This window comes from Porites lutea, chromosome 6, assembly GCF_958299795.1.
Source record: "Porites lutea chromosome 6, jaPorLute2.1, whole genome shotgun sequence".
Lineage (NCBI taxonomy): Eukaryota > Metazoa > Cnidaria > Anthozoa > Scleractinia > Poritidae > Porites > Porites lutea.
In genome coordinates this window covers 33,653,147-33,667,093 of record NC_133206.1, presented here as the reverse complement: position 1 = coordinate 33,667,093, position 13,947 = coordinate 33,653,147, and the positions used below count along the sequence as shown (strand labels likewise).

Sequence of the window (13,947 nt, the reverse complement as noted above, 5' to 3'; positions counted from 1 at the left end):
TTATTATTATTATTATTAGATTATGCTGTATATTGCGTCCAGACCTGATAGAAAAATATAAACAAAATAGTAAACAATAAGGATTCCCCATATTGGTGTAATTATATCTGTTCGATATAATAAAGTTGATGTTGTTGTCAAAAACGAAAACAAAAACAAAAAATACCTCGTTCCCAGTGGTCTCTAAAAGAGAGAACCTGGGAACGAGGAAACCTCCGTGCTCCTACGTGCTTTCGTCATGCCCAGCTTGAGTCTGCAATACTTATTGTCTCGTTCTCTTTCTCCGAATAGCTGGGTGAGTCCTGCAGCAGTCGTCGCTCGATAAGTTTATATAAACTTGGAATTATGTAAGATTTCGAAGCTAAATGAAGCTGTTGCTTCATCTGGAATCGGGTTTTATCACTCGACCATGGCTACCGCTGGAAGGAGTGCTCTAATCGACTCCTTTCAAGAGTTTCTTGAGCGACTATCACAGGAAATTGAGAAAGATCAGCTCGAAAGTTTAAAATTCTGCCTCGATGATGATATTCCAGGGGGGATCTTAGAGACGTGTACAACACCAAGAAAGCTTTTTAGGTGTATGAAACAACGAGGTCTCCTTGGGAAAGACAATTTGGATAAACTCGATCATATTTTAAAGGTAGCTGGACGATCTGACCTTTCTGAGCGTATCAAACATTTTAAAGACCATTCTGGTATGGAAGTTGACGGTGGATTTCCAGGTATTGCATTAATTTCTGGTTGCCTGCACACTGCGGGGGTATTTTGACGAACGTTGAATGAGTTACGTGTAGTGATAAGGGTCAGGAAACGTGAATCAAGTTTCAGGTAAGTTTTCCTAGTAATGGTCCCAAATGATTCCTGACTCACTCAGTTTCCTAATCCTAATCACTAGACTCAGAGTTATTTGGGGTTCTGCAAAATACCATTGCTAGTGTGCACATATTACGTCGTTTGTAGAGGTTGCTATCCCTTTGGTCAACACTGCCTCTTGAAGAATCAGAAGAATCCAAAGACGGCCATCTCTGATTGGCTGCTAAAACAGTGTTCAAAGAAAGTCACATCCAATAGCCTGGGGCTAGTAGATTTTGCTCTTAGGCTAGTAAATTCTGTTCTTAACTTGCCTGCGCAAGTTAAATTCAAATTACAGACGAACTGTTATCAATCCTGCTCATCAAATTATTTTTTTGGGGCTAGTTAAAATGACTTTTGGGCTAGTACATGCTAACTACAAAAACTGACTTTCTTTGCACCCTGTAAAATTGCGTTCATCACATGCGAATAGACCAATTTCGATATATTCATACTCGTACTTGGCTACAAGGCTTGGAGGAATAAATCAAAGGCATTACATGTATTATTCATTGCTGAGCCTCATAAGGATTTCTTTTGTTTTATGCCCCCAAGCCTAATCCCTGGAGACCCAGGGGCTGTCAGTTGGGTTGGTACTTGTGATCAGGCTATCTTCCCTTTTGTTTGGAAGATGAGGGGAAAAGGATGCCTGATACATTCACTTCACGTGTTGCCTGTCCATAGTTCAGAATCTGGACTTTTGTCTGATTGGTCAAAAAACAAAAGATCCTTTGGAGCTCTGCCCCGATTAGCCTCCTACACAGACATTTATAGGGGTTTGTCATGGGTTCGTGCCTCACAAACGTCTGCTGAATTGAGCGGAAAAAAACATAGACCAATCACAGCACCTGTCTGTTTCCATCTGCCAGAAGTTTCAAAAGTTAAGTCACAAATTGCAGGCTATTTTAACCCGGTATTCAATGTAGGAGGACGAAAAACATGAATAAAAACGGCTTAATGGCTTCGTTAGGCTATGTCCCTTGGGACATTTGTTTTGTTTTTGATTATATCGATGATTCATTATTTGCCTTTGAGAGTTTGGTAAAAGATGTTTTGGACGAACACACTCCAGTAATTGAGAAATGCATCAAAAAACGTGTACAACTACCATGGATGAGCAACAATATTAAAGAAGCTATGAAAGAAAGGGACAAGCACCTGAAAAGAGAACCTAGGAGGAATCTTTTGCATGACTGGCTTAGCTGTAGAACTACAGTGGTAGCTCTGTTTCCAAGCCGGAAAAGATTGCCGAATCTTTAAACAGCTTCTTTGTCGAATCTATTGCAAGTTTAAATAAAGACAATGTGGACGATTGTGATCACTCCAAACAAAGGAACTTTATTTCATCAAGATTGGACTCTGGAGCTTCTTATAGGATCCCGCTAATTTCTAAAATGGAGATTTCAAATATCTTTAAATCGATTGCTAGCAACAAGGCTACAGGTCATGATGGTCTCAGCCCAAGCATCCTGAAAGAATGTTCATCACATCTTTACTATCCTTTGTACAAAATGATTAACTGTCGACATCAAATGGTGTCTTTCCAACAAGCTGGGAGATTGCAGACGTAATTCCGATTCATAAAGGTGGACCATGCGAAGACCCAAATAACTATAGACAGTCTTGATTCTTCCAGTTCTTTCCAAGATTATCAAACCCCACATTGCAAAGTCTCTCCTTGAATATTTACAAGAAAATAGTCTATTCTACAAAGCACAGTCTGGTTCCCGCCCTTATCACTCCATGGAGATGACCTTGTTAAAGATCACTGACCATCTCCTTTTTAATATAGACAAAGATAACATGTCTGACCTTGTGTTTCTTGATTTCAAACAGGCCTTTGATTTGGTTAACCACAAAGTTTTGTGGGAAAAGATTGGATTATATGGTGGAACTGTGGAAACTGTCAAATGGAATGGTTTGAATAGTACCTTTCTGACAGACGTCAATGTGTAAAAGTAATCGGCTTGAAATCATCTCTTATGTCGGTCAAACAGGGCATGCCTTTTGTCGGGCCAATATTACATGTATTCTTCATCTTTATTCTTCATCTTCATTATTCTTGGATGTTGACATTTATGCTGATGACTCCACACTTACTTTTATCTCAAGGTGGAAATGCTAACAAATCATTTATGGAGAAGAATGTCAATGAAGACTTGGAACATGTTGTAAATTGGTCTAAAATGAATAAATTGTCATCAGCCAAACCAAAAACAAACTCTATGTTGGCGGTGGGAAAGCGATTACGGAAATGTTTGGACAGTACTGAAGTGAATCTGAATCTCTCTTTGAATGGGGCTATTATTGAACAGGTTAAAAGCCATTGCTTCTCAGTATTCATTTAGACAAAGCTCTTGACTTTGACACCCAATCAGATGCTCTATGTAAATCGTTATCAAAGAAAATTGGACTTCTCAAGCACATTAGTCCATACTTAAAAAGATCACAATAAAGAGCTCTACTATGATGCTGTACTTAAACCATCTTTCCTTTATCAGGGATTCTGGAATTATGTACAGATGCGAAATCGCATAATCAGGCTAAGTGCGCATAATTCACATAATTCCAAAAAAAACGCATAATGGTGCATAATTTTCGAAAATTTTGAAAAACCTATTAATAAGGTATATTTTTTTTTTCATACCTTGAGAGATGCATGGAAAATTTTTCCTGTAAATATAGTACATTTTCACAACAAATAGCCACTGCTTCATCCCAAAAAGCGTTCACAAATATCACAAATCAACAAGGCATTCCAGGCGTTCTATGCTGCTGGCCGTTGGAGCCTGTGCTCTAGTTTTTTATATAACATGCACCATGATTGGAAGAAATATAACCAATCACAGCTTGGAAAAGAAAAAAGTATCAACTTACATGTATCTAATTTGGGTCGACCCATGAATAGAGATTTAGATTAGTGGCCCACATTCGAATTTTGATTGTTAGTGACTTTATTTCAAATGTCGACCTTATTATTCTCATGAGCCAGACCTGATGCATAAATTACCATAATTTATTTTCACTAGTAAACATTGTAGATTATTATACAGTGAACCTTAATTTAACAAAAGGCCAAGGGACTGGGTGGTTGTTCACTTTAATGGAGCTTTTGTTATATCAAGGTTCTTTTTCATAAATTTTACTATTACTATTATATAGAGGTTAGTTATATTGAGGTTCCACTGAAAATGAATGGAGTCCCACTAATGTTTGATGCAATATATTAACCCATTTGCTCCTGGAGATTTTGCCGAAAGACGCATTTTGAAGGTAGTCGAGTGGTTTTCTGGTCACTGTCATGCTATAAAGAGCTAAAACTTACCACAAACTGGTTTACCGGTCGAACACTTCGCGGCCTTCTGATCCAGATGCAAAATATCAGCTTGCGAAGTTCGGGCATGCGCAGAAAGCAAAATTTCGAGATAGTTTTTGGGTTTAAAAGTGACACAGCAGTCTTGACTTTTACTTTTCGCTTTCTCTCCTCCCTTCTTTTTTCGCTTTTCTTGCCTCATTTTTTTTTTCTCTCGCTGGGCATTTAGTAGGCTTGATTTTGGTGGGAAGAGTTTTTAGGAAAGCTTTTAGGATCTTAGGATTAGGTGAAAGGAAAGGTAGGTGGGTAATGGAACAAGATTTTCATGGAGATTTTCAGGTCAATGTCACGTGGTTTTTTTGCTTGTTTCTCCGGTGTCCTTGACTGAATTGTGCTCATTCTGGTATGGTTTGAAAGATCTCTTCACTCTGCTCAAGTTAGCGAAGAAAGTTGTCCTTGACCGTTAAAACTGATGACGTCACAATGGGTAGAAAGGACGTGGATCCGCATGGGCGGTTACAGGTGGTTCAGGGGCAAATGGGTTAAGCATGAGACACATCATCACCAGATGAAACACCGAGAAGAGAGTTGAAAATACGATGCACAGCAGAGTTTTTTTTGACAAACTTTGAGGTGTTTCATCTGGTGATGAAACATTGTGTCGAATGCTTCATATTACTTCTCAAACAAAATGATTTCAGAAGGAGAAATTAAGGATGTAAAAGTGAGCAGTTTTTCATCTGATTTTCAAGCACTCATTAAACATAAATTTCCTTTGTATTTTGTTTATGAATTATTAATGACTTGGAGAAGTCTGACTTGGATCATGTAAGTCAACCTACAGTAAATATGTATTAAGTTCAGGACATGAAAAGTTTGATGGTTGAACTGGGCCTTACTTTGCAAATCATACAAGTTGTAACACTGTCAACACTTCAATTTGATTTGGACAGGTCATTTATGTACTCACCAATTGAATGAGACTTAAGAAAACAGTTTGTCTTGTCACGACACTGGCCAGACTACACTAGTTTGTCCTAGTCCCTAAACCAGGCTATAAATCCCAGGCAGGTACTGCCTTATGGCCTATGTACAGGAATGTTCCATTGGACAGACCTCTCTGTCCTAAACAGGATATATTTATGTAATTTCGTGTGAGTCTGTCCAAAACAGGGTATATAATTTCATATGAGTCTGTCAACTGAGCATTGCCTACATGATTGATTTGATTTGCTCCAGGAATTTTGTTTGTACTCCGAGTATACAAAAGCAATGAGTACATTGTTATGACGTGAATTTGCTCTATTGCAATTGCCAATAAGTACATTGCTTTAAAACAAGACGGCATGCGCTTTATCCTTTGTCCTAAACAGAGTAATAAAATTTAGGGTGTTGTCCTAAACAGGGTATGTATTAAGAAGTTTTTGTTCTTACAGGGTCAGGGTTTGAAACCCTCAGCAGCTCACCTACCTAAAATTAATATTGTTCAAGCCCCCCCCCCCCCCCCCCAGGCTATAAATGCCATTTTGTTTATAAAGGCTCTTTTCTTTTCTTTTTTTAAGTTTATACAAGTGACTGAAAAGGTCAAGTATTTTGAATAAATACTACAAAACAAATGTAACAATAATAATAGCTATAATCAGAAAGTCACTTAAGGGTTATGAAAGTTTATTTTACTTTTTATTCTATTTTCAGCTGTGGAAATTTGCTATTTCTTATTTTTTGGACAAAGAGGTAACTTCAACATACAGGCCACCACTGATTCTCTGTTAAACAGCATGAGCAGTGTTCTCTCTGTTGAGCCTGGGGAATGTCGCTATATACAGTATGAAGAAGTTGCTGAGAATTGGTTTCGTCTAAAATTTGAACTGCCCAACAGAAGAGACCTGCTGGATTGCCTTACTCAGGATGCCGTGAAAAAAGCATTGTGGCTTGCCAACTGTGGAATCAAAGCTGTTAGAATAGGCACGGGCGCTGAGATTTACTTACAGTCACCAATAACACGTTCTATGCCAGCACCCATTAGCGCTGAGCCAATGCAAATACAAGGTGAGATATTTTTGATGACAGAAGTATTGTAGTATTCATTCAAGAATTTTAAACAATAATATTATTCATGGAAAATGTTTCTCCTGTTTTGATTGGTTCAAATCTCATGCCTTATATCATACTTCATAACCAGCTAGCATTAGCCAAATTTGAAAGACATTGGTGATATCTGTAAAATGACATCAATAGTACAGGGTAATCACCTGAAAAAATGATGTTAGCTTAGAAGCCCGGGGGATGAGGTTGCATTGTTTGGTAGATCCAGTTGAAGAAAATGGCAGAACATTTTGCACATTTTGCCAAAAAGAAATAGCCTAACTACTACCTCAAAACGTAGCCAGAACAGCAAAAATACAACATGATCGATGGATATGCTATTTGAAAAATTAATATCTCTTTGACTAAACATTCTTTTATACCCTGAACCTACTGAGAAACAGGCTGATGAAGACTTTGATCAAGGAAAGCATGTCCTACTTGTAGCTTGTTTCAAAGCTACTGCAGCGTGCAAAGAAAGTTGTGTCCGATAGCCCAGCACTAGTGATTTTTGTTCTTTACTTGTTCGACAGGCAAGTGCTGTTTTTGGGGAAAATTCAAATTACAGAAGGAAATTAAATTTTGTAATCAATCCTGCTGATCAAAAAGAGTTTTGGGGGCTAGTTGAAATAACTTGTGGGCTAGTAAATGCTAGCTACAGCTTTCCTGAATGGCAGGCTGTAAAACTGACTTTGTTTGCACCCTGTACTGTTAGTAGGAATTATTTTGACTGAATAGTAAAACAATTTGACTTTTGTATGATCTGACAAAATTATTGTGCAGATCTCAGAGGGTGTCATCCATCCTGGCCATCCCCTTGATCTCCATAATTTTTCAGGTCATACTCAGCCTCAATCCACTAATATATTTGCTACATGTAATAATAATATTATTATTACAAGAAAATAATAGTTACTGTTAGCTTCCCAGTGCTCTGGGGTATAAAACTGAGAAACAAGGAAAGCAACAATAATAATACATATGTGGTTAAAAAAAAATAAAAGAGCATTTCTCACTTGTGCACAAATTGAATTGATTTTTCACCAGACCTTGCTCTCATAAAGAGTTTCAGGGTAATGTGATAATTGGCTTTACCACTAGAATTAACTGAATTACTTTGGATTACAAATCAGTTATTTATTAACAAACTAACCAATGAATCATACTGGTAATAATTCAAAGTATTATGTAATTTTTATAAAATAACTAAGATAGTACGCACATTCTGATCGGTTTAAACCCTATGGTTTATTGTGCCGGTAAACTCATAGAAAACTTAAAGTTACATAAAGTTATTTTTTAAAAGCAATAGACAACACTTTCCGTGGGTTTACCGGCATGAAAACCAGCTTGGGATGTTGGGAGAACACTCGAAAAGCTTGTAAATCACTCGCCTTTGGCTCATGATTTACATGCTTTTGTTGTGTTCTCCCAACATCCCGCGTGGGTCATCATGCCGCCTAACCCACAGAACATGTGGTCCATTGCTTAAATAAAAAGCCTTTCTAAATGTACATGTAGAAGCTGGGTTATTGAAGACTTGAAATTTCAACTTTGTGGAAAGAAAAATGCTCCAAAGGACTTCAACTAAATATGCCAGCAAGATTTTTCCAAGAATGAACAATGAGACTCGCAATGCATTACAGGAAATGAAAGCAAAAACAAGTTAGAATATATGGGGCTGGGGAACAGATCTGAGATAAACTAGTGAAGAAGTTACAATATACATACACCCCTGTATGAGTTCAGGTGACGCAATACACAATATTATTATTATTGTTTTTGGGTTGCTGTAGGAAAGCAGTGACCTCCTCCAAACATGTGTAAATCATAATATGAAAAACCGACAGATCAACACATTATTATTGTGATTAACCTGAGATCAGGCCCAATTTTAGCAGTTCTCATACATTCTCTCTAACGGCCAGCGCTAATATTGGGCTCTCTTTTTGTTTCGCCATGCCCGCCGGAATGTATTTTCAAAGCAAAATGAAAATAGAGCCTGATCTCAGGTTATATTGTGATCACTGATGTGGCCTTTCCCTATAAGAAAAAGTGCTTGTATCAAAGCTTTTCATACTCAGGCTTTTGAAAGGTCCTTGTGGTCTTAAAGACAGGAACCGAAAAGAAGAGTGTGTTGGTTCATTTACTTCTCTCTCTTGTCCTGTTTCTTGTAGTCTACCTTTTTGCAGCAGTAGAACCCAACCATTGCCTTTACTCCCTCAGCTTGAGGGAGGGAAAGCAGTATTTTCACGCTCATAAAATGATACATTGAATGTGAATGTGTATTCTGTGCTACAAGCGTGTAGGAAGTATGGGGTGCAGCTCAATAAGAGGGGGAAGTGATTCAGGAAGATGTGCATGTCAAGAGAGGTAGCCAGTACCCCTGTTCTTATTTGCACCCTAAATATCTCATGTGCCTCCTGCTATGCAGGATATTGTACTTACTGCAGTATTATCACTTTTTATTTAATGCAAAACCTAATACATTGTAATTACATTTTCAGTGCATCAGCAAATTGTGGGGTCAATTTTTAATTTGATATTATGTAAACAACGCTTTCTTTAAAGATAAACCATCCATGGATTTTCCTTGCTTACATGACGACAAAAAGTTGGATGTGATTGTTGTTGTTGACTGTGCAGCATCAAAACCAGCCGTAATGGGTACACTCAAGACACAGCTGAAACATGCAGTGGAGTGCTTGTTTAGGAAAAGTCTCCATTTTCGTCTGGCAGTAATCAGCTACCAAAACCATCATTTGGCTGTACGAAAAGGCAATTGGCACCACACAAAGAGCACAGCTTTTGTCCAGAATTTTACTGATGATAAAGCAGAAATGATACAAAACATTGACAACCTGAAATGTTTGGGGGACAAACGTTCTTATAGTGGCCTGGCTGATGGCCTGGCATTAGCTGTACGTCTTAGTAATAATGATGATGGTGATACTACTAAATGCCGGAGGGAAGCACTTAAAGTCTGTATATTACTTCGTAAGTGTACACTTTCGTTTCATACTGGTTTGGGACAGCTAGAGTCATTAAGATTAGAGTACAAAATGCGGCATTTGGGCACTCAAAAATCATCTTGATTCTAGGCAATCAACTAAAAAAGTAGACTTCCATTAATACATGTACCTCGCTAGCATTATATACCTAGCTACTGAATATATGGCAGTAATCAGTCTATCTTTGAAACCCGTACCTACAGTGCATGATATTCGTTAAAGACGCCTTAATGGTATGCGTCCTTGATTTAAGTCTCACCACATTTTTGTGTTGTGCAACATGTCCTCTCAACAATGTAAAATTGTTTGCAGCTCTTCTGTTTATGAAAATATCCTTTTTTAAGGAGGGTGGGGGGGGGAGGTTGGCCACCTTTAGGAGAATGGGTGAGTGGACGTGAACTATTGGTGGCCTTCATCATCTGTAAATTGCACATAATAGTTAAGCTTTACACAAGAAAAAAATAGTTAGGGGAGGGGAGGCTGTAAAAACTAATATTTTAGGGAAACTGGCAGAAAGGATTATCACAGAACTTTTGCCAGAGTATCGTTTTCAGGCTCAAATAGGGTAGCTCTAAAAGGATGGTATTCAGTTGTGATTAATTTTTTGTCACTTTTTAGACTCTGGTTTTCCACTATTTGTAGAGCTCTTTAAAAAATTTCTTATAAAACTTTGCAGCAAAAAATTAATTGTGTTTAATATTATATCTTGAACTGGTTCCTCCTTTGTTTTGTAACAAAATGGCAGGAACCCGCTCTTACACAAGTTTGAACTGGCACTTGTTATTTAATTAGGCATACATAATACATCTAGTTGTGCTTGTGCTACATGTACATTCCGTTTTCACAATGTATAACCCAAAAGCAAGTACAAGGACAAAAATAGAAAGGGGAACTTCTGCTAAAGCTTGTGTTCTTGGTGAAATGAGCACCCTCACATTTGTGCATTTATTTGTAATTGCAATTTTTTTTCAGTCAACTTCTTTATTTTTTCGTGGAATAACTGGGCAAGAGGGTGTAACACTGAGAAAATTTTATCTGTATTGGAATTTGCATGAAGCTTGCTAATGCTCTTGAACGTTGATTGTTCTTGCAATTATAGCTTTGGAGGTTCAATCTGCAACGCTCGACATCTTTAAATGTACACATGGCCACGATGTCATGGTCCTCTGCAAACAACTTCAGAGGAATTCAGTTACACTTTACACTGTGATGAGGAAGACTTCCAAGCCAGAAGTGGCCACTTACCTTCCTGTGTTGTCAGCAAGGAATACGGAATTGATGGTCGGATTTTTTACTGGACTATCCTTGAAGACTGGTGGGCAATTTATCTACAGCAAAAGCGTGAAGCTTATTTCTCAGGTAAAGAAATGATTCTCCAGTGTTGCTAAATTATTCTATTTTATTGTGTAAGTCATATTTTGTAACTGAAGGAAAGGGAAAACAATGTTTCTTTAAAACGTTCTTTTAAGCAATTTTTTGAGCATTTGAGCCATGTGGCTCAACAGGCCGGAGCATGACCTTGTTTCTGGAGCATCAAACAGCTAGGAGTATTACTGCTCCCCCCTGGATGAGATACTAATCACCAGGACTTATTTTACCCCTAGGTACAGTACAGCCCATAGTGGTACTGCTACTTCCCCTGGATGGGATGCTAGTCCATCGCTGGGTTACCCCCAGCGCTAAATGTGCAGGTCCGCCACCCATTTATACACCTGGGTTGAGTTATAGGCACCGTGAGAATAAAGTGTCTTGCCCATGAACACAAACAATGAGCCCAGTAGGGCATGTTACCCAGTCCAAAGCACTTGCTAGTTTCTCGGCCACTACCGTAACCTCCCGCAGGTCGTTTCGCATGGGAATTCAAGAGAAAAGACCTGTAAGCGCTTTTTGTATATTTATTTTTGTGCACAGTAATTTTCAAGGAGTTATAATAACTCCTCTAGTGGGGCTAATTTAACTCCTTACAGTGGAGTTATTTTTGGGGGGAGTTATTTTAACTCCAAAAAGGAGTTTAAAGAACTCTTTTTCAGGAGTAAAATGACCCCAGATATTGAGGAGTTAAAATAACCCCCAAAAAGGAGTTATCCTGTACCTAAAATTTTTAGTCCACTTTCAGAGTTAAAACAACCCATGTAAGGAGTAAAAATAACCCCATTTCGGAGTTATTTTAACTCCAGAGTGGGAGTAAAAATAACTCTTTTTCAGCAGTAAAAATGACCCCAAATTCGGAGTTAAATTAGGAGTTAAAGTAACGCCCAAGAAGGGGCTATCCTGTACCTGAAATTTTTACTCCATTTTTGGAGTTATAATAACTCCCTGAAAATTACGGTGTGCTGGAGGAGTATGACTATTGGTGCCAGAGACTTTTCATAAGCGGTTTCAGTCAAGTCCTAAGTGTGACTTGGCTTCGCCGCTCGTGGCTACGGCCTTTGGCCGAAGATCTACCGATTAAGCATCCGTCCGCACGCGAGAAGAAACACCACTAGTAACCAGGTTATAGGAGTACACACATGTCCATTTAAACTGTTTTTCAATTGGCTTTATTTCTAGATTATTTCCTATGTAGTCGAGATGGATAAATCCCTGGAGCGCCTTTTCGGCACAGCTCATGATATCGTCATTGAGGAAATTAAGAAGAGCGATGGTGACGTAGACACGGAAGAGCTGACGGTCAAAGTTCTAGAAGATCTTAATAGAAGGCTTTGTCATGTAAAGCTTCTAGCAATAGATGAATCCACCATTGCTCCAAGCTTCAAGTTGGCCAAGAAGTTCTCATGGGACGATAGCATTGAGAGTGCTTGCAAAACATATCAAAGTGAAATGGAAAAAATCCGGAAAAGTTTGGCCAATACGCCTGGGACTCCCAGCGATGTTAACATGGAGGAAGTAACAGAACCGAAAGTAAAGCTTCTAGAAAATCAACCTATAACCAGGGAAGTTTCAGAAAGAGTGGTTCGGAGAGTGCTTGTGCGAAGAGAGCAGAATCGGCCTACATAAACTTAATTTTTTGAGATGATTGCAAAGTGACTGGCACAGGTTCAAATGCGTTCGAACAAAAGCAATACCCCCGACCTTACTGATCGTTATAGGAGCGATCGACCCAAATTTTATAGGCCAGCCTTTTTTATGAATTGAAACATTTTTATACGCGATATACAGCTGTACGGAGTTGAAGGTCTAACGTGGCTCCCGGACTTTTGAGCCTTGAGACTTGTGTTGTTCAAATCTCTATTCCCTCTGATGAAGAAGTTGTTCAAATACTTCATCACAGGTCTATTTTAGGATGGATGCGAGACCATATTTTTATCAGTTTCCGCATTTTGCCCACGACTTGTTTGTTAATCAACAGGCATTTCTTCCCTGTATGCTTACGGAATGTTTTTGTATCTCGTTGTGAGAGTTACAAAAATACAAAATTCCGCAAGTGACTTACTCGACCGGGATGTCGTTACACGCAAGCGTCGACGGCAGGTAACAAAATTCCAAGTTTCCAAGCAAAGGTTCCAATGGTCTAGGTATATCCGGTGGTGGTTAAACCTTCAACTTGACAGGCACATGTAGAGGAAAGTGCTGTTAAAGGCACCTAGGTAGTACCCGGCCGAAGACGCTGTTAGTCTTTTCCTATTGATTCTTATGCACGACTTACTCTCCTTGGCATGCACCGTTTCATGTTCTTAAAAGACAAACGTTCAACTTTGAGATCTTTTACATGCGGGTTCAACTTCAAATTTTAAGTAGATGAATGAAGTTCTACGTCGCGCTCTATGGGGTATCGATGGGCTATACAATTTTTTGTTATGAGGGGTAGCCAAACTGAAAGAGCAGTTTGCTAATTCCAACACAGCAGAATGCCCTCTGTGTCAGTCTATAAAAAGATCAGTCACCAAGCGCACGAATATTTGGTGGTGAACATAACAATTTGTTGAGGTACCAATTCATTGTTCAATGACTGAAAACGCAAGTGCATTTATGCTGCATTGATTACTCGGGTTTTCGAAAGGAAGTTTTTCTTACTGAGTCATATTAGGAAAAACGGGCCTTGTCAGAAACGCGGACAAAAAAAATAGGTGAGTTATTTCAGACGAACTGACAATAAACCGTTGAATATTGTAGGGATGTTTTCCAAATAGTTATACAATGTTGTTTGCTAGCAAGGAGTTATTTTAATACAAGAAAAAAGTAAAGTTGGAAAACTAAAAATTCTTCTTTCCGCCAGTGGGATAGTTTGTCCAGTCAAACTGGACTTAGCGCTTGCGTTAGTTGTTATTGTAAAGAATTTTACCTGTTTTAGGGCCAATTATTTCTTAGTTTCTGGCTGTAATATGGTAGGTAACTTTTAATAAAGAAAGTGATGAATTTGTAATACTAGAATACCTGGGTGAAATCATGTCCGGCAGGTTGGAACTATCAAGTGAATGTAATTTTCATTGGAAATATCGTAAAGTTGATTGGAAAATCTTCTAAACTATATCCTGATCCCAGACGTTTTTCTTTTGCGAAGAAAACTTTCAAGAAAAACTGTGGGACCAAGGTATCCAGACGATCGATTGATGTAATGTTTTAAAGAAGAACAATAGTGCCTTACCACTGGTTGGCCAGTGATTTAACACGAGTAACACGTGCTGTGAGTTTTTTGACTGCCTCAAAAAATCTCCAGTGGAGTATTTTATTTCAACAGGATGGCTA

The 13,947-nt window shown here is 38.5% G+C and overlaps 1 protein-coding gene across 1 annotated transcript; it reads left to right on the top strand.

Annotated features, from left to right (window-relative positions):
• The first annotated feature begins 263 nt into the window (after window positions 1-263).
• On the top strand, window positions 264-13,632 carry LOC140941444 (uncharacterized). Its single transcript, XM_073390439.1, has 5 exons — window positions 264-722; window positions 5,861-6,214; window positions 8,822-9,247; window positions 10,361-10,620; window positions 11,812-13,632. Exons 1-5 carry the CDS (start codon window positions 410-412, stop codon window positions 12,256-12,258), a joined length of 1,800 nt encoding a protein of 599 aa, XP_073246540.1. The 5' UTR covers window positions 264-409; the 3' UTR covers window positions 12,259-13,632.
• Window positions 13,633-13,947: the final 315 nt, after the last annotated feature.

Bases quoted from the DNA above. Each gene is read 5' to 3' on its own strand.
- LOC140941444 (XM_073390439.1), top strand. From the start codon at position 410: ATGGCTACCGCTGGAAGGAGTGCTCTAATCGACTCCTTTCAAGAGTTT. The intron at 6,215-8,821 runs GTGAGATATTTT...CTTTCTTTAAAG, and splicing joins TGAGCCAATGCAAATACAAG to ATAAACCATCCATGGATTTT. The intron at 10,621-11,811 runs GTAAAGAAATGA...CTTTATTTCTAG, and splicing joins GCGTGAAGCTTATTTCTCAG to ATTATTTCCTATGTAGTCGA.